The 20,612-nt window shown below is 40.6% G+C and overlaps 1 protein-coding gene across 1 annotated transcript in view; it reads left to right on the forward strand.

Moving 5' to 3' along the window:
• The window catches only part of LOC134862870 (CUB and sushi domain-containing protein 1-like), a 343,579-nt gene that overhangs the window by 268,450 nt on the left and 54,517 nt on the right, over window positions 1-20,612 (forward strand). The window contains exons 32-42 of the mRNA XM_063880971.1: window positions 1,419-1,606; window positions 4,181-4,375; window positions 11,774-11,890; window positions 11,990-12,103; window positions 13,880-13,975; window positions 14,090-14,293; window positions 14,648-14,772; window positions 14,876-14,972; window positions 15,923-16,027; window positions 19,664-19,782; window positions 20,167-20,236. Of these exons, the coding sequence (XP_063737041.1) occupies window positions 1,419-1,606; window positions 4,181-4,375; window positions 11,774-11,890; window positions 11,990-12,103; window positions 13,880-13,975; window positions 14,090-14,293; window positions 14,648-14,772; window positions 14,876-14,972; window positions 15,923-16,027; window positions 19,664-19,782; window positions 20,167-20,236 (1,430 nt within the window). The remainder of the gene's footprint in view (window positions 1-1,418; window positions 1,607-4,180; window positions 4,376-11,773; window positions 11,891-11,989; window positions 12,104-13,879; window positions 13,976-14,089; window positions 14,294-14,647; window positions 14,773-14,875; window positions 14,973-15,922; window positions 16,028-19,663; window positions 19,783-20,166; window positions 20,237-20,612) is intronic.

Below are 20,612 nucleotides of genomic sequence, written 5' to 3' on the forward strand. Positions count from 1 at the left end.
TAAATGCATCTTTAGCACACACTCGTAAATTATTGATCGTCTTTTTGTGTCTGATCTCTATGGTATTCTTTTTTACTTCCAAGCCAAAATAAAGTGTGTGTTTCATTTCCGTACCTGGTTTGGGAAGATGTTTTAATGTTCCTGGCATAAGTATTTTATTATGTCAGAGCTTGGGACATGAGAAAGTGTTCTTTTGAACATGGTTGTAATAAAAAAGAAGTGGTTCACATTAGCCACATTTAAAAAGCAAAACTTTGAATAAAACACTGACATCAAAACAACTGACATCAAAACAAACTAAAATGTCCTTAAACATAAACAAAATAACAGGAAATCAATTCTAAACTATTAGGTTTTGAAAGTGATGTGAAAGATCAGACAAAGTTCCCAGCCATGATCCCATCAGGCTGGCCCTTTCAGAGTCTGGGAGACCTTAAAACCACAAGGAACGACGCATCAGACGACCTCGAGGGCGACAAAGGACATAGGGCAATAAGACATCCTATATATTACACAGGGCGAGGCCTCTCAGGGCTTTGAAAGTAATTAATACTATCTTAAAATCAAACCTAAAAGCCATTGTAAGAGAGCCTGGATTGATGAAAGGTGGAAATGTTTCATCACCTCCTTCTCTTATCTGCCTTTGCTCTGATACACACACACACACACACACACACACACACACACACACATACACACACACACACACACACACACACACACATGACTTCCACAATACTAAGAATATGTAGTTTTACCAGAATGGTAGCAGATCGAGCTTAAACACACTAAAGAAACCATAGAGAGTGTGTACACTTACAGCCACATTAGTGATGGATACCAGAGTGGACTACCCCAGCCACATACTGAAACCTTGTGTGTGTATGTTTGTTGTTAGACTTTTACCCCCATGAGGACTAGATGTTTCATGTATGTTTGGAGACAGAGGAGAAGCTGTCGAAGTGAAAACCAGAAAAACTTTCACCAAGAATTATGCTTTAGGAGCCTCTGCAGGGTTAGTCTGCAGGTGAAATATAATATAACACATGCATATACATACTGAGGATATAAATAAAAAAAGATGATGCAGCATGACACACACCTTTGGTATTTTATTTTTGACACTATATATTGCCGTCTTAAATTATTCAAGAGAAAACTAACGATCAACATTTAACGTTTGCATTTTTAATGCACTAAACACATCAGGTTAACATGTCAAAATGAAGGTGAGATAACAGACCATCAGAAGAGTGATAGTGCACTCTAATTGGAAGTCATTAGATGAAGCAGGTATTTGAATACAACACACATCATTGCATTAATGGTTTGGAGAATGTGAAAAAGAGCACAAACACGCTGTGCAGTCAGTCTTGTTCGACTCTTAACCCCAAGTTTCTTTTTGTGTTCTACCCCAGTTTCAACATGGAGCCAAGTTACGACTTCCTGCACATCTACGAGGGTGAAGACTCTAATGGGCCGTTACTAGCAAGTCTCCAAGGCAACCAGGCCCCAGAGCGAATAGAGAGCAGCAGTAACAGTCTCTTCCTGGCGTTCAGATCTGACGCCTCACTGGGCATGTCTGGGTTCGCCATCGAATTCAGAGGTAAATACACCCCAAAAACGGTGCTTTTAATTTTTCCTGCTGAAATTGTTCTTTTGGAAATGTTTCAAATGTTGCAGACGATTGTTAGTTGTAGTGCACGTATAGCAAGTAGTAGAACGATAAGTATTTTTAAAAGTAGTACCGATAATAGTGTTAGTAGTACTTTAACTGCAGTATTATTGGAAACAGAAGTAGTTTAGTAGCAGTAGGGAACTGCATTAGTAAAAGCCCAGTATTTGTAGTTTTAGTAATAATGGGTAACAGTTTTCGTAGCAGCAAAAGTAATAAATGCTGGGCCTAATTAAGCTCAAAACTACACAAATAAGCCAGTAAGTAGCTGTGATTATTATATTTGACGGATTGCAGGAGAAATCAGTGCTGTATTCAATTACACTTTTGATATTATATAGGGCAGATACATGTGTTTGTGCCCCAAACACATGTGCTGAATGTGTCAAACAGACACATCTGACTCGAGTCACAGTTTGCTTGTGACTTGGCAATTCAATATAGGCTTTTTAAAACATAGATTATTAGAAAAATGTGACAATTAACAATGAGCACAAGATCTCAGTACTGTAACAACAACTTAAAGTGGATACAGATCAGTGCTTTCCATTTATCAAACTTATATTCTTTTACTTTACCATCAAGGAACTGTAAAATCACCACAGACAGCAACTGAACTTTTCTTTCAAGTAAATGTTATGGCATTTAAGTGAGTTGCCGCATCTCTGCATCTATATATATCCCCCTGCTGAACTGCCAATGAGTTCTACTTCACTTGCAGAGTGTGTCGTAGAGGGCAGTCCTAGGTTCAGCTCAGGAGGTGACTGTGTAATGAGCTCCCGTCTGAGTAAATGAGTTGAACACACACAGATTGCAGACACCAAGTCAATGTGAAATTCTCTCACTCTACATTTGAGTCCTAATCCCTGCCCTCTATTTGATAAATATTTGGATTGACATTGATGTTGAGTATAAAACATTTGATACAGGAGTGGATTATATCTTACTGAACTGATTTCCCCCCTCCTGTTTATTAAAGAGTTTCCCAGTTGTAACGGCTGCTGTTCCATGTCAGCCCATGGGTTTTTTACTTTCACAGATTGTGCCTCATACTGGTTTTACAGATGTTGCTTGACTGGGGGTGATTTAACAGCCACAGACAGTGTGGAGCTCATGATTAGTTGTTTGACTGACTAGAGACTAGATCTGCTCTGTCAAATTGTATGAAGTATTTTCCTTGTGTTTCTCTCACTCCATTTATCTCTAATTAAAAAAAGATTATCTCCTTCTCTGTTGTCTGTCTCCTCGCACTACCTCACACCTCTGTACTTTTGTCATTAATTCACTACCTTTCTTCTGCCGTCTCTCTAATTAAAATACAACCTTAATCATCTCCCTGTTTCACTTCCATCTCGCCCTCCATCTCTCTCTCTCTCTGTCTGGTGGTTTTCCTGTCAGGCCCAATATCTCTCTGTTATTGGCCGATCACAGTAAAGCAAACAAGCTGGCCCAGTGCCAAGTCATAACTAGTAAATACAGTTTTGAGTTTTCTTAACTCCACAATTACCCTTATTTGTTCCTTCCTCTCCCAAGGGGGAGAGAAAATATGAAAGCAAATATTCTATATTATCTATATTAGTCTACAAATAGCAACCTGTCAAGTCCCTCCAATAGCTTTGACCCCTGATTGAAGCTGAAAATGTCCTTTATTAAAATGTGTGTATGTGTATGCCTTTAGACCCAGTTAAGTGGGAGAGTGAGCTCTAGGGATCAATGGGTCATATTCACTAATGATGTGTGAAGTAGGGTACACACTCTGAGTGTAGAAAGAGGGGACCCCTATTAACTGTTACACCACTGAATGGCATTCTGGATACAGTTTGCTCTCTACAGGTGTTCTTGTGATGTATTATGTCCAAATGATAGCTGAAATCCAGCCTTTCCTGACAGCAGGTGTATTGGTCAGAACCCAGAAAGTGCTGTGTCAAGTGTGACGTTGTCTTTATTTGCGTTTTTCAAGAAATCTTGAAATACAGAAGGCCAAGCAATCAGCCTGTTCTAAGCATATTTTGAACAGGATCTGCACTAGTTTATTCCAATTGTAATTAAAAAGCCTTAATGTGCCATCAATTACACCAAGTGGATAGAAACTCTGCCTGTTACTGTGCCCTGTCCTTCACCGCATGGGAAACTCATACAGTGCCAGGTGCTGATAAGAGATCTCATAAACTTGCAGACCAAAAAAAAGGAAAAAATCTAAATCCAGCTCCTGAAAAAATTAAGATAGCACTCCAAATGTTTCTTAAATCTTTATCTCTACATGTATGGCAGCCATTCCAGTGTCTCCAACACAGAGACATGTGGGCAGTAGTTTATAGAATACAATAAAACAAAACAAAAACTCATTTAACTCAAAAGACTTACCTATAGACAATAAAACCAGAGAAACTTATAATACGGCAGTGGTCTCTTAAATATTTCCAGAGCTCTATATGTAGTTTAGTGATATTCAAAATCGATGGTCCTTTTTCTATAACACTCACTTTTTCTCCCCATTCTCCACAGAAAAACCAAGAGAGGCCTGCTTTGACCCTGGCAACATTATGAACGGCAGTCGGACCGGATATGACTATAAACTGGGATCTCAGGTCTCCTACAACTGTCACCATGGCTACACAACAATGGGCGGGGATACCATCACCTGTGTCATGGGGAATGATGGGAAGCCGGTGTGGGACAGGGCACTGCCGACATGTAAAGGTTAGGAGATACATACCATAACTGCAGCTTTACAAAAAGGATGGTGAGAGAAATCTCGTGGGGAAATAATGCTTATGATAAGTTGTTAAAAAAACACAAACACACAATGTCCAGTAAACAAGGATCAATAAGACAATCTAATGGAAGAAAAGATATCTGTTCTGCCATAAACATTACTTTTAGGGTGCTTATAATTTACAGTACTTGCTATGGTGTGAGGTTGGGCCAAGACCTGCTGCGTCCGTGCATGTGCGTGTGTGTGTGTACGTGCGTGTGAGTGTGTGCCACATATGCGAACTTCCGAGACAGACAGAGAGTCTGTCAGGGATTGGAGGGCTGACCTGTCTTATTGATTGACAGCTCAGAGAGCCAAGGAAGTGACACCTGCCAAACTGCCATTCAAGTGTATTTGTGATATGGGTTGGTGGTGTGTGTGTGTGTGTGTGTGTGTGTGTGTGTGTGTGTGTGTGTGTGTGTGTGTGTGTGTGTGTGTGTGTGTGTGTGTGTGTGTGTGTGTGTGTGTGTGTGTGTGTGTGTGTGTGTGTGTGTGTGTGTGTGTGTGTGTGTGTGTGTGTGTCAGTGACAGACCTGGCCTGGTGCCAAAGGAAAATATTCAAATAAGCCACAGAGCAAGGTGGCAGGACAAGGAAAGAATTTGAAATGAGCACACACACACACACACACACACACACACACACACACACACACACACACACACACACTTACCTACTCTGTGTTTAATAATGTCTGTTGGACATTTAAGAGGGGGTTGGAGGTGTTGTAGAGAATGAAGATGAGGTAATTGCATGCAGAGTAGCTATTTGAGTACTTCAACCAAGAAAAACAACTGGTCAATCTCATGTTCACTTTCTTTCAGTTTATTTCAAGGTAAAACTGCCACTTTATACGTGTTACAGTTACTAAACTATAGAACTTCTGTGTCCAGCTGTGGTGTTGAACACAACAAAGCTATAAATAATCTTTTTTTTCAGTATTAGAAAATGAAGTTCAACTCCTACAACTTTGCTCTTTCATTTTTAGGTTTGAACTGAGATTTAATGGACTTTGAAGTTATTTTGCTGTCTTTCCATTTAACCAACTAGCAAGCTGGCCATCAGATAGTTGGTAATCCAGCACTAAGTTTAACTACACAAACAGGAAGTCAGTTATTTGGTCTGGTAATGACCAGCCGGGGACTTGATCAGTGGATACGTTTTACGGGAACATTACCAGAATGTCTTTGTGGCAACATAACACACTTGTATTCATTAGCAGGTGAGGTGGAGCTGAAATTGATTCGGTCTAGTGTTTAGATGCCTTTATCCACAATAATATATTTGTGAACAGAAGCCAAGTATTGATACTTTATACACATTTGATTGCTATTAATAGTACAACACATAATGGTCCTCTATCGAATAAAAAATGATTTGAAACTCTGAAACGATACTGGAAACTCCACCTATAATTCATTAATGTTCTTATACTGGAATTGATTTTGACATAATCATAGTATAAGGTAAGACTTAACAAATATATATTATATAATCGTACATTTCATATAGTGCAGAAAGTATAGTTTTTTTAGGGACTGTGTTTCAGAAGCTTGTGACTGACCCTGTAGTCTTCCACCATGCTCTTCAATGTCGTTTTCTCACAGAGAGACAGACTTGGATTTGGTTCCTGGCCGAGATCCTTTCTGTGTCCCAGATTCATAGATGGATCTGCAGAGATAGCCATCACACTGTACACTTTAGGACCATTCACATAATCACAGCAGCACAATTTAAATGGATCCAGCCCTGCACAGTAATCTGGCTCATTGGATTTCTTCTCCACATAGTTAGAAGTGTGTCTGTCTGCCTGTCTCTCTCTCTTTCTTTGAGCAGCTCCTGGGGCTTTTAGACCAAACTCATTAGACAGGGTGAGACCTCTTTAAATAATACATCTCCACTTACACTCCCTCTGTCTCCTCTCTTCTCCTCTTTTGACGCCCTCACACTTTCCTATCTCACCTTCTTACGTTTTCTTTTCTCTGTAACTATTTCTCACTTCCTGTTTTTTCATCCTCCTTATTCTGCTTTGCTCTTACCTCCTCTGACTCTGTCTGATTTACTCTCTCTCTGTCTGTCTGTCTCTCTCTCTCTCTCTCTCTCACACACACACACAGACAAACACACACACCTCCCATCTTAAACCGCTCTTTTATTGGTTTCCATGGTAACTAAGAGCTGGTGCGAGAAAGAAGGAATTCTCCGTGACTGTTGATAGGAGTGTGTGTGTGTGTGTGTGTGTGTGTGTGTGTGTGTGTGTGTGTGTGTGTGTGTGTGTGTGTGTGTGTGTGTGTGTGTGTGTGTGTGTGTGTGTGTGTGTGTGTGTGTGTGTGTGTGTGTGTGTGTGTGTGTGTGTGTGTGTGTAAGAAAGAGAGAGACATAGAAAGATACAGAGAGGTACAGAGAGAGAGAGGCAGCTATTACAGAGTGCCACCTAGAGGCAGTATTCAAACACAAACACACACACACACCCAAGTATAGAATACCACTCACACACATACAGCTCAGGAAAAAATTAAGAGACCACTCTAAATTTTTCTTAAATCTTTATCTCTACATGTATGGCAGCCATTTCAGTGTCTGTTGAATTTCAACACAGAGAAAAATTGTCAGTAGTTTATAGAATACATACAAAATAAAAGTTAAGACATACCTATAAATAATAAAACAAGAGACAACGATAATGCTGAAGTGGTCTCTTCATTTTTTCCAGGGCTGTACATGCGAACACATTTGAAAAGTCAAAGTTTAAAAATATTAAATTTATATTTGAATATTAGAAAGACAGGAACAGGTTGTTCATGGTATGATGTGAATACAGGTGTCTAACACAATCAGTAATGTGTGTAGAAGCTGCTTTTGAAATGATCTTGTTATGTCTGTTCCCCTAATAGTTGCGTAATTGGCACTAATGGCATCTGTTATGTCTGTTAGCTGTTGTGCTAAGTATAAATAGCTGAACTGCAGCTAACCCTAGCATCCCCCTCTGAGTCCCTGGTTGCTTTGGCATCAGTAACCCCGATACACGCCGGCAGTAAAACTGCGCTGTACAAGAACAAGTTTGGTCAATTGTGGCCCCATTTAGAGTAAAATAGACGATAGAACTTTAACCCTGTCACTGTGTTTTTGGTTCATGAAAGTTAATATTAACATTTTGGTTACCTACAAAATGCTTCGTCCTTTGGTTGTGCTCCACCCTCCTGTCAGTTCTGGTTTAAAGATGGCAAAGCTGAAAAACGGTTGTCCCCCAAACCTGAGCGACATCACGCTGGCTACGTCCACTTCTTTTGTGAAGTGGTTGGACTCCCCACTCCTTTTGTAGGTTTTTGTGATGTTTCTTTCAGAGATCTCAAAACATGTTATCCTTTTGTTCGTTGATAATGAAAGTAAATTGACTCTACTGGGTGTTCTCAGTGTTTGCTTCAGATTTTGTGTTTCTAATATTGTTGTGATGACTCACTATAACTGTTCTAAAAAAAAGACTCCAGAAGAATTGCAACTCTTCGTAAAGGGTTTAGGACATTTTTGAAATATATTTTCCTGTTCTCTCACTACCTCTCCAAAAGTGTGTGTGTGTGTGTGTGTGTGTGTGTGTGTGTGTGTGTGTGTGTGTGTGTGTGTGTGTGTGTGTGTGTGTGTGTGTGTGTGTGTGTGTGTGTGTGTGTGTGTGTGTGTGTGTGTGTGTGTGTGTGTGTGTGTGTGTGTGGATGGATGATCAAAGCGCTGGGATGTGTGAGAGAAAGAGAGTGACTTGCATGGCATTTTTTTGCATTTATTTGCGTGCGAATGTCAGAGGGTGTGAGTGATCAAAGCTCATGTGTGTGAAGGCTTTTGATAAAGCTGACACCTGAGCCTAGAGCAGCACTAGTGGGGGTATGTGGGTAGATCAAGACAAGACCTCTAGACCTGAGGCTGGGAATGCAGCAACACAACAAGAATCAATCCTAAAAAATATCAATCGATATCACAGAAAGAGAGGGAAGAAAAAGGGTGATTAGTTTGATGCTTGAGGAAACAAAAAGAAGCAGAAAGAGTTGGAGTGGGAAGGTCGCGGAGGAGTGGCTTGGAGTACAACAAATCTCTAGCAAACGTGCAGAAACCAAACCAAGCCGTGTTTTTTATTCTGGGCATGTAAATCTGTATCACTGAGCCAAGTCTCAGACAAGAGTACAGGCCACTTCTCAATGTCCACACTCACTGTCTCATAGGCTTTGACATGTGTTCCTGATAAGTCCACAAGGGCTCAGGCTGTCCCACTGTGAAATCAGAAAGTGCTTGAGGGCTCTCCGGTGGAATCTTGAGCCCTTAATGCACAGTTTCCACTGAAATGCTGGAGGCTGGAGGGAATAACCCTCAAGTGGGTGTTCAAAATCATCCAAAATAAAAGACCTGAAGGAGCTGGAAAAATGTTCACGTGCTCCGAGGACCAATGTCCCTCAGCTGGTTGTTTTCACACATAGTTAATAACGTTAAAGCTTTTATGACTTTTTTTCATAATAGTCTACATATCAAATCCGTACACGTGAATGGCCACAGGCAGGCCTATGAGACCTGGGCGACATATTCATTTACAGAGTGCTGTCCCTTTTTTATACAACACTTTAACCTCTGCCCCCCTGTACTCTCACATTTTCACTGAGCACAGAGGTGATGATAATTAAAGTCTGTTAGGGATCACAGCGTGTGCGTGAGTGGACATGGCACCGGGCCCCTGTGGGACACACACTAGCGACCAGAACCAGAAAAAATGTGAAGAGGCAAGAAGAGGTGAGAAAAGAGATAAGACTTCTGCGTGTGTGTGTGTGTGTGTGATGATGTTGACAGATGTGCTGCTGTTGTCCATACACACACACACACACACACACACACACACACACACACACACACACAACCACTCACACTTACACTAATTTAATCAACCTCTGCCGGCCTGACCTGCGGTGTAAGTGTGCCCACGCCCACCTGCTGTTCACTCAAGAGGGTTTGAACTCTCTTGGTGGTGATGAAGATGGATCAGGCGCGTGTTAGGTTGGGTTTGTAGGTCATGAAATGGTAGCAGGGATTAATAGGCTTTTGGATATTGCAGTACGCTGAAACAGGAGATCCCACACTGTGCACGGGCTCAGCATCACAGAAATTCATTCAGTAAAGTTTTTCATCCTGCTGGGTTTTTGTCGAGCGGAAGGAATAAGAATCACGCCGCTACGGTGGAGCTTTTCATTGATGTTTTTTTATGTTAAGTTACCAAAAATATCAGCCACTGCTCTGTTGTACCATTTGTAATCCCTTCACAATCTGCCATCAATCAATGAAAGGCATCACTTGAGATAATAACATATACTTTCCAATAATTTCATATTATCATAAGGTTTCAACTGAAGTCTATTTGGACACATAGCTAGATAATTGGTTCACACACACACACACACACACACACACACACAAAACACATTATATAACAAAGCCTTGTAGTCACCAGGGTCCAAGTGACATTTGGGGACAACATATCTGCTAAACTAAACAACTTTTGAGTTAAATGGGCAGTGCTCCCAGCAGAGGGGGAAAAATAGGCACACAAATAAAATATGAATGCTTCACTTCAACATAATTTCTCTGAATGCTGAGGGCAACAAAGGGGATGAAACAGTTTGTACAGCCAGAGGTGTTGTTCCTATATTACCATAGTGTTAGCGTAACTACAGTGGAGATCTTACTCCAGTGATTTTACTCTGACATCCCTGTAATGCTAAGACATTGTAGATTCAGATACATCCACGTCTGTGTGTCTCTGTGATTTAAAATGTTATTACTATATGTACTTAAAACAACTTTGCAATTATCTACTGTGTCTACCATTCAGCAAATTGTCATCTTACTTTACCGAAATATTTGTAAAATGAATATAGTAGGCATGATTAGGTAATGTCGTTGGAGCAGGTGATGCATGCCTAGTGGTATTGGTATCATCCGGATACCAATACCACTATGGAAATAATTCAGCTATCGGAAATTAATTTTTCACAGATATTCCCCAAAACATCAATGAAATACTTTGGAACAATAGGATTTTTTAACCAGACGTGGACTGTAATGGGCCTGAGATGCTCACCTTCATGACTGCAAGTCTGCAAGTCTGACTGATGATAAAATACTGTGTGAGACGGGATTTCCTCAGTCGTTGCCACGGAGACGTCTAACACCATGTCACAACTCAAAACAATGCCAAGTATAAGCTGCATATTTATGGGAAATTAAAGAAGGTAATTTAATATTGTAATGGTTTCCACATTAACCTTATGCCGTCCTTTTTTATGTATTGAACCGTCTCTTAAATAATGCAGCTGCTGCTCCTTAGAATCCCAGGTAACTGCAGCCCAATGCTCATTTGTTATTGTCAAAACAAGTGCAATCACCAAAGTGCATTAGTAACTCAGTGAACATGAGGTCAGAGTGAAATTGAATGACCACGGGCCATAACTCAGAGGGCCCTCTTTGTTTGGTGTTATTGCATTTTCAGATACTGTCTCAATTTTCTGCTCTCTTTATTTCTCAAAAGCTCATTTTTATTTTTGAAGTGAACTATTGCAGCTCCCCTGAACGTCTTTATGTTTTTTTGAATTATCTGCTTATCTTATAACGAAAAAATTGTACGCCATTTAAATGATGTCTCGTCCCATTGCATGTTTTGATACATCTGCTCAGAGTTGAACCTGCTCTTTAAAGGTAAATCCTTTCCCACACATGGCCCCTTGCAGATCGGGTGATTTACTTTATATCATCCTGCAATTTACAAAAACATTCTGGTACCACCTTACGATAAGACTACCCTTATAAAGGATTCATAAAGGGTTTATAATTAGGTTATTGATTAGGTTGTTATTAATCATTAAGAACCCTTTATAAAGCATACAGCATTCTAACATAATTCTCATACATCAACACAGGCTCACTATTTGGCAAGATGACTAAGCCTTATATTCGCTACCTAGCTTACTTTGTGTTCATCAGCCAACATCTTTGGTATCTGTTGTTCACTGAGTTATTTATCCCCCCTTCCATCTTGATGTTTTGTTTATCTCTTGTCTTATACAAGCTTATTAATGATTTATAAAGTGTTCACAACCTAATCAATAAATGAATTACAAACTATTCGTAAACCCGTTTATAAGGGTACTCTAATTATAAAGTATTACCAATGTTCCAGTCTGTCCTTCTAGTGTCTGATGTTGCAAAAAGATCTTCTTGGACAACGTGTACTGTACCCTTCAGATACAACTAACCTAATACATAGCTTTAGTTCAAGTAAAGAAAAATTCTGATATTCCTTTTATCCGGCTTTCTACAGCTCCATGCGGAGGACAGTACGGGGGATCTGAAGGGGTCGTTTTGTCTCCAAACTATCCCCTAAACTACACTACCAGACAGACGTGCTCCTACTACATCACTGTCTCCACACAGTTTGGTAAGTGATCACGCTATACATTCTCCCAATTGTAATTTTATCACCACCATAAAAGCTAATTTATAACTTTCCCGCCTCTCGGCTGTTCATCTTCTCCAGTGGTGTTCGGTCAGTTTGCTGTTTTCCAGACAGCGATGAATGACTCAGTGGAGCTGTTTGATGGAGCCGATGAGAATGCTCGATTGCTCAGCTCCCTGGCTGGGTCACATTCAGGTGAGTCACAGTCCCATGAAATAAAAACCGCTTTTTGATTGTTTAGTTCATTTATTTTGGGTTGGCATAATCTTAGATTTTTAAAAAGCTGCCATTCAGTCGTAATGTTTCAACGTTTGATCTTGTTTTTGTTCTCTTAAATACACCTTTTGGAAGACAAAAATAATGAAATGGTCTGTACTAAAGCTCTTAGGGGCTGTAGAACACACCCCCAGTGGTCGTTATCACAATTTATTTGACAGTGATGTATTTGGTGAAGATCCATTACGATTTATCTTTACAAGAAGGAATCAGCAGTTGGAAAGTGCCTCACTGGGGCCTTACTAGTGCTGATACTCCTGAACACAATCCTCCCTGGAGTTCCTCATCCTCCAAGTTTGAGTCATCCCAGTTTCTTAAGCCACTACACTGGAACACACCCAGCACGGATTCATATTCAGAGATGAGGCAAGATCTGTATAGATGACAAAAGTATCAAAATATGAAGAAATATTGATACCATAGTTGTTCTAAATGTGCTCTCATTGCCTCAGAGTTACGTCTTCTTCTGTTTCCTGTCATGACCGGGGGCATGCTGCAGGGGAGTCCCACTGGAATTGAATCAGGGCTTTCAAAATATTCGTTTATAATATGTATTCATTTGTTTGCTTGTAAAATAATGACAAGAAATGAAGCTGTTTAATAAACGACTGTAGGTCAGAAGAGTTTGATACAAATCTGAATAAAAACAGAAATGACAAACATATGAAGATAGATATGATCTCTCTGCCTGGAGCATTTCTCTCCATGTGTAATCTGAGGTTTACATTTCTGCTTTACTGTGCTCCTTTTCCCCTTATTTAGTAGATTAGAGAGCTTATTCCAATATAATTTTCAACTACAAGGATGTGACAGTTGTTATTTGGCTAAATGTTGCTGCACAATATGCAATTTCTTTCTTTCCAGCTACTATCCATCTGAGTTAGTTCAAAGGGAAGAGGCCAGTTTATGTAATGTGGAATGGGTGGCTTATTCTTTAAAGTTAATTTGAGTTGGAAATTCCCCTTTTGGCCAAACTGGCAGCAAAGAATGAAACACACCAGGCTTTACAAAATAATCTAAGCTGCATCATTACCCTATCACACACACACACACACACACACACACACACACACACACACACACACACACACACACACACACACACACACACACACACACACACACACACACACACACACACACACACACACACACACACAAACAAACAGCAGTAGACTGCTTGGTAGCACATTGTTCCAGCTTACTGACTGATTATCCTGACACACAAACATATTAACACACATACACACATACCAAATTTACACACACACACACACACACACACACACACACACACACACACACACACACACACACATCCCGACTCAGCTAATGACGGTTCTAAATGTCAGCCACGGTAGACCATGGTTTTCTCATTTATCACTGTTACTGTGTGTGTGTGTGTGTGTGTGCGTGTGTGTGTGTGTGTGTGTGTGTTTGGTATTTGTGTAGGGCCACATTTACCACACAGTGAAACTAAGGGAGTTGCCTCTGCCTGAATGCAAAGCAGAACAGATGTACGTTCTGAGTGTCTGTGGAAGTGATAGGCTGTGTATGTGTGTTCATAAAAAACTGCATTTTGTGAAGTGCTGGTGCTGGTTGTATGCTATGTAAAGTTTTCATGAGATAAAGTCACTTCTTTGGTTTATTGACATTCATTTTGGATCTTCATGTGTGTGTAATTGTTCCTTCCAGGAGAGACATTGCCATTGGCAACTTCCAATCAGATCATGCTGCGGTTCAATGCGAAGAGTGGCCAGTCTGCTAGAGGCTTTCACTTCGTCTACCAAGGTACGTTTGACTCTGTGTCTCTTTATTTCTCACTTACAACAGACACACAAAACGTCTGTTTTCAACATGTAAGTGTTTCCTCCTCTCATTGTTTAATTCCCTTCATCGCTGAAGCCGTGCCTCGCACCAGTGACAGTCAGTGCAGTTCAGTGCCAGAGCCTCGGTACGGCAGGCGGATCGGATCAGAGTTCTCCGCCGGCTCTGTGGTTCGCTTTGAGTGCAGCCCAGGGTATCTACTGAAAGGATCCACTGCTATCTGGTGCCAGGCGGTGCCAGGTGCGCTCGCTCAGTGGAATTCAACAACACCATCCTGCATAGGTGAGGCTAACCATCACTGAAATGTTTGCCCGTCATATATAGTCTGGAATCAGTCCTGTCTATGTATCATCCTGCACTTTAATGGTGACATTCATTCCAACAAATGAAATGTTTGCCTGCATGAAATCTCTCTCTGCTGAGCGGAGGCCTGTTGCAAACAGCTTCAACTGTCACCTTAGATTAACCATAAACAATGTTTATCATATCTTCTCTCTCTGGCTCCCTGTTGTGGTAATTCTTATCACCACATTGTTCCAGGGTATGCAGAGTGATTTTCTAACAACATGTCCCATCTTTTAGCTATTTAGTTAATAAACTTTGCCAATAAATTCATATTTCATGTCTCCATTCTAGTTCCCTGCAGTGGCAATTTGACTGAGCGTCGCGGTACAATACTTTCTCCTGCCTATCCTGAACCTTACCCAAACAGCCTCAACTGTCTGTGGAGGATCCATGTCAGTGAAGGGGCCGGGATACAGGTACAGATATAAATACACGTCTAAATAAACTACTAAAACATCTACGTAAGGTGTACATGAACTAAGGTTGTTAAGTCCATTTGTTTTTCATTGTTTGATATAGATCCAAGTCGTTACGTTTGCTACTGAGCATAACTGGGATTCTCTGGAGATTTACGATGGAGGAGACATGACAGCTCCTAAATTAGGGTCATTTTCTGGTATGACAATATGCTCACACACACATACACACAAACTTGCGCACAGACACCCATGCACACAAATACTCCAGAGATCTATGATGGATGAGATATGACAGCTCCTAAACTATAGATACACACACACACACACACACACACACACACACACACACACACACACACACACACACACACATAGATTGACAGAGATACCCACACAAGATCTATGATGAATTGCACATGACAGGTCTTAAACACACACACACACACACCACACACGCAGCATACACCAGAGATGTATGATGGATGATTTGTAATACCAAAAAAACATGATATATATCCTTAATAAATAACAAACATTAAAAAATACTTATAATGTGTCATATTTTCTGGCAGTAAAAGAAAGACAAGAAAAGAGAGAGGGAGGGAAAGAGTTTCACCACACAAGGTTGAGTGAAGGATGGAAGAAAAAGGGGAGAGGAAGAAGACAGCGAGGGATAAAGAATGATCTAACCTTTCACAATTTCCCAAAGGAGTTTCCCCTGTGACCTGCCCCGAGCACATACCTGTCACACACCTATCACACGTAAAACATGCCGCCCATAGGGCAACACACACACACACATACACACACACACTCACAAATGACTGTGCCCTTCTCAAGGAAGCACACTAGGGAGCTGCCCACTATAACCACAATGATCTGCGGTCGGCCACTGAGCTGCTTCACCAGGGCAGACGAGGGTTACTTCACATAAGGATACTAAAATGCTAGCTGTCCGCAGAGGGCGAGGGGTCGCTCACCCTCTCTACACATCATTTCCGAGCTTCAAACCAGTCAAAGTCTTGCTTCAAAGCATTACAATATGTTTTGATGTAATTCTGCTAATTTATTCCCAGTGTTGTGTTACAAAAACTTTGCTGTTCTTATTTTATATCCTGTCATTTATGTTTGCCTTTGTGTTTCACAGGAACAACTGCTCCCGCTCTCCTCAATTCAACGTCCAATCAGCTCCTTCTGCACTTTCAGAGTGACATCAGTGTGGTGGCAGCTGGGTTTCACCTAGAATACAAGAGTAAGTTAAAGCTTTAAACAGAATAATAGATTAATCTATTGATAGATAGATAGATGGATGGATAGATAGATGGATAGATGGATAGATGGATGGACGGACGGACGGAAGGACGGATGGATGGACGGACGGACGGACAGATAGATAGATAGACACTATACAGACACACATGTAGATAGGTAAACCAGAAAGTTCGCAAACCCATGGACACACACACACCTGAACACACTCCAGCAAACACCGTTCCAGCCAAAACTTTAACATCAAATAACAGGAGTCAGTGACCTGAACTGGTACAGCCCTAAAGCATGCACACATACTGAGACCCAAATCAGAGCACACACACAGCTCACACACCTAGAGGGACGTAAAGGGAAGCACACAGCACACAGACTCAGACACGTACATACACAAGTTTTGCATGAGCCATACGCACCCAGGTCCAAAAAAAACGCACATACACACACAAATGTGTAGACAAACAGAGGTATAGACATGGATATTAACGTCATGCATATACACACGTACACTCCTGTCAGGGAATGGTTGGGCTTTTCAGTCCTTTGTAGTTGTTTTAGCTTAGAATCTCTTCTAGATCAATGAACATGTCCCCTTTTGTGAGTATGTGAGAAAGCATTAGTGTGTGCGTTGTGGCTAGGACTGTGTGTACGGGAATGCACACGTTTGTGGGTCGATGGTCTGTATTTTTCTGGCTCTATTAGTCAACATGCCATCACTAGGAATGAGAACCTGGAAGAGCGGTCACTTTTAGGGACAGTTCATCATTTCTATTTCTTTTGCGATTACTCTCTTCTTTTTAGTATGCTTTTTATAACTGGATGTGCCAGATCCATTACATTGCATTTGAACTCGCTGTACACTATCATAAATAATCCTCAGCCAACCTTTTTATTTAGCATTTATTTTGCTCAGGCCTGCGAAAAATGTATAAGGGAATTGAATGCACAGCAGGTGGCAGTCTTTGGGGCTTTTTAGGCTTTCTTTCTCTTCATGTCCCACATTGCGAGGAAGTGGGGTGGATGAGTGCTTGCAGGAAAGTTGTGATAAGAGCGTTTGATGGGTCCTCTCGGTGCTTTCTAACAAAAACCCAATGAGAGACCTGAATAGGTTCAGTTAAATGATATATTATATTCAGCCTGAATAAGGTTGTGTAGGACTTGGGTCTGTGTGCCACTATGTTTAATATCTAAACCAATCTGAGCTCACTTTGTTTTAGCTCTGATCACATGTCAAAGCATTATTATAACAGGACAAACAAGGAGACGGAATGTCATGTATGGCTACATTTATTTTTACCGTAGTCCTATTTGATGCTGCCGACGTTGGAATTCTCTCTCGCAGTTTTTGTCGGTTCAAATCCGGTCTGCTTGTACTTTTTGAGATAGGGTCTCTCTTTGTATGAACCAAAAACATTTTAAATGATGATGGATTAACAAATGGGTATTTTTGGGTGTTTTCACCTATGTCCGCTATTTTGTGGAAAAATCAACACAATTTATGATGTTTCATAATGTTAGTCAGCAGGCAGGCCACGTTACTACAAAACCAAGTTCAAATACAGCATGCTCAGAACTTTCTCCAAGATCCCATTTAAAATCAGACTGTACACCGCCATAAGAGCACTTGCTGGACTCAGATGATGGTTTCGCTTATCTCAAAATGAGTGCCAACTCTTTAATCTGTAGCACAATTTGTTCCACGGTTGCCTTAACAGGAGGTCTCTCCACAAAGTAGAGTTTTAACTTTTCATTAAACACGAAGTTTGGCCAAGGTCGGCCAATTTACCAATTCAATAGGTGATAAGAGCAGGGAAACCCACATCAGTATTTGCCCTCAGATAATTGTTCATGCTAATTCTCATAGGAAACCCTTAAGTTAAAGCTAATTGTATTTCCCTCTTTCATAATAAATAACTGTAATGTCAACTCAAAAACCTTTAATTATGTGTAAAGCCTTTCTGCACACGGCTGTTGACTTTGTTTTCGCTGTACTGTCTTTTGTTTTCCATGATGTTTTCTGTAGAAACAGAACAAACAAGACCATCTATGTATCTGGTGTCCTGTTAAAATTCTCTGTGTCAGTTTAGAAGTATAAGTATAAGTGGGCAATACCATCTGCTGGGGAGCCCAGAATGATTGTGGTGATGATGTTCTTATTGTTTTAAGCTGACCAAAGGGCCTTTGCTCTGAAGCTAGAGTGAGCCATCTCTCTCCCCTGACTGTCTTCAAATAAACCGAAACACAAGTATAGTAAATCCAGTCAGTTAGACTTAAGTGCTGACGCTATCTAGTTGTAGTCTAGTGGCCCTAGTGGGGTGTTTTGTGATATAGTCAGCATTTTACAGAGCTTTGCTGCTCTGTCATAACCAGGGAAAAGAAGAAGCCTTTTGCTTGCGCAGAGAGAGAGAGAGATGGTCAGCCAAATGGAATAGTTTCATTGATCAGTTGCCCTGACAGCCTGCTGAAGCTCGACCTAATAACACACTGTGTGTTCATGGGTGTGTGTCTCCAAGTCACAGTCTCATGCAGCTTTTTCACTTATGCTCCATCTTTTTGAAAAGTCCCCCTCATCCCCTCGCAGCAAGCACACACTCATGTAACAGTCAGTCATGCACTTGGGCTGGGCCACCTGGATTTTTATGTGTGTATGTTTGCGTGTGTGCGTGTGAGCTCAGTGGGATCACATCGTTTTGCTGGTAGGAAGGTAGATAATGAACCAACAAGAAGAGACACACACACACACACACGCACACACGCATTCACTCCTCGCTCTCTTTCTTTTACTCTTTATCCCTCTTCCACCCGTGTTGCCATGGAAACCGCTCTAGGGCAGTCTCCTGCCGGAGTTTCCAAGTGAAACACACACACACACACACACACACACACACACACACACACACACACACACACAAACACATAGACGGATACACCCCTACTCAGACTGTTTGATGAAGGGCGGACTGCTGTCAAACTTATTAAGGATGTGTTTAACCTTTATTGGGATGGGAATACACAAGCAAAGTCATTATGTTACCGTCACATATTTTTAAGCACATTTCAGAGGCCACTGTCACAGCTGACGACCTACATCCCAGCTCATAAATAGGCTCTTTTTTGTTAGGGCAAAGAAAATCATTATGAGCATTTTAAAATGAATCTGCCACATTATGTTTGCCATGCAATGTATTTAAATATTATAAATTCTGATGTGTTGAACGACTTGAATTTACTCGATACAATATAACCCTGTGGGATGCAAACAAGTGCAAGGTACATAAATAAGATAACCTGCTGTTTTTATTTAATAAAAAGGCCACATGCATCTGACCGGAAGAGCGATGCTTTAAAGTTTTTTTTCTGGACTAGTCCTGAAGCAAAGACAAGGCAGGGAACAGAGAAGGGTATTTGTTTTGCGGTCCTTTTAGTGTAATAAAATATCCTTTAATTTGCCATGATACATTTTATAATGAAGGTCAAGTCAGCAATGTGTCTTTAGCTGTCTAGAACTTTAAGAAGAGTTCATCACGTCACATTTTGCATTATCTTTATGTGTCGTTCGTCAACGTCAGCCTTAGCCTTATCCGTGTTTCCATTGAAAATGTAATGTTTCTTTTTGTAGCTGTTGGACTTACCACCTGCCCAGAGCCGATGATACCAGCCAATGGGATTAAGTCAGGAGACAGATATATGGTCAATGAGGTGGTGGCATTCTCCTGTGAGCCTGGCTACACGTTACAGGTAATGAACACAAGATGACCAATAAACACATGTACATTACAGAACATGACATTTATCATTTTTGTATATCGTACAATAACACGGAGGATTGTACAGAATTAGATTAAATTAGGTTTTTTTAGAAGCAGACCTGATATTGTGCGGCGTGTGTACGGAAATAAATAAATAACAATTGATAAAAATTAATAAGCATGCCATTACATTTTCCACACCGGCTGCTTAATGTTTTTTCATGTCATGTTCCAAAATGAAATCAAATTGCAATCTTAGAAAATTCTAAATTGTATGTATTTATTTTTCAACAAACACACTTTACTTATTTACCGAATTTCCTTATTTATTAATGAAACCTATCCCACTGTATTATTACTTTTACACTTTCAGGGCGTCTCTCACATTTCCTGCATGCCGGGGACTGTGCGTCGATGGAACTATCCACCACCTCTTTGTATAGGTAACACACACAGGACAAAAACACACACTCTCTGCTGGCTGAATTGTGCTATGAATTATTGATCCGAGGGGAAAAGCATATGACCTGCAGGCGTGTTGTTAACATTGATGTTTAAGGTCTGCACAGCGAAGTGACCGAAGCATTCCGGTAGATTATAGATGTGAGCTAGACCTTTCTAAACACAAAACATTTACAGGTTTCTTGTCACATAGAAGTCTGTGGAAATATTTAATTTTAGGATTTTATTACTTATTTTCCATTTTTCGCTCATAAGAAATCTCTTTATTAATGTTGTTTGATTAAAAGTTGTTCAGTGGAATGATAGAAAACTGGCATAAAACATATTTTGTTACAAGACCAAACTAATGTCAAGTCT

The sequence above is a fragment of the Eleginops maclovinus genome, chromosome 4 (assembly GCF_036324505.1).
Source record: "Eleginops maclovinus isolate JMC-PN-2008 ecotype Puerto Natales chromosome 4, JC_Emac_rtc_rv5, whole genome shotgun sequence".
Classification (NCBI taxonomy): domain Eukaryota; kingdom Metazoa; phylum Chordata; class Actinopteri; order Perciformes; family Eleginopidae; genus Eleginops; species Eleginops maclovinus.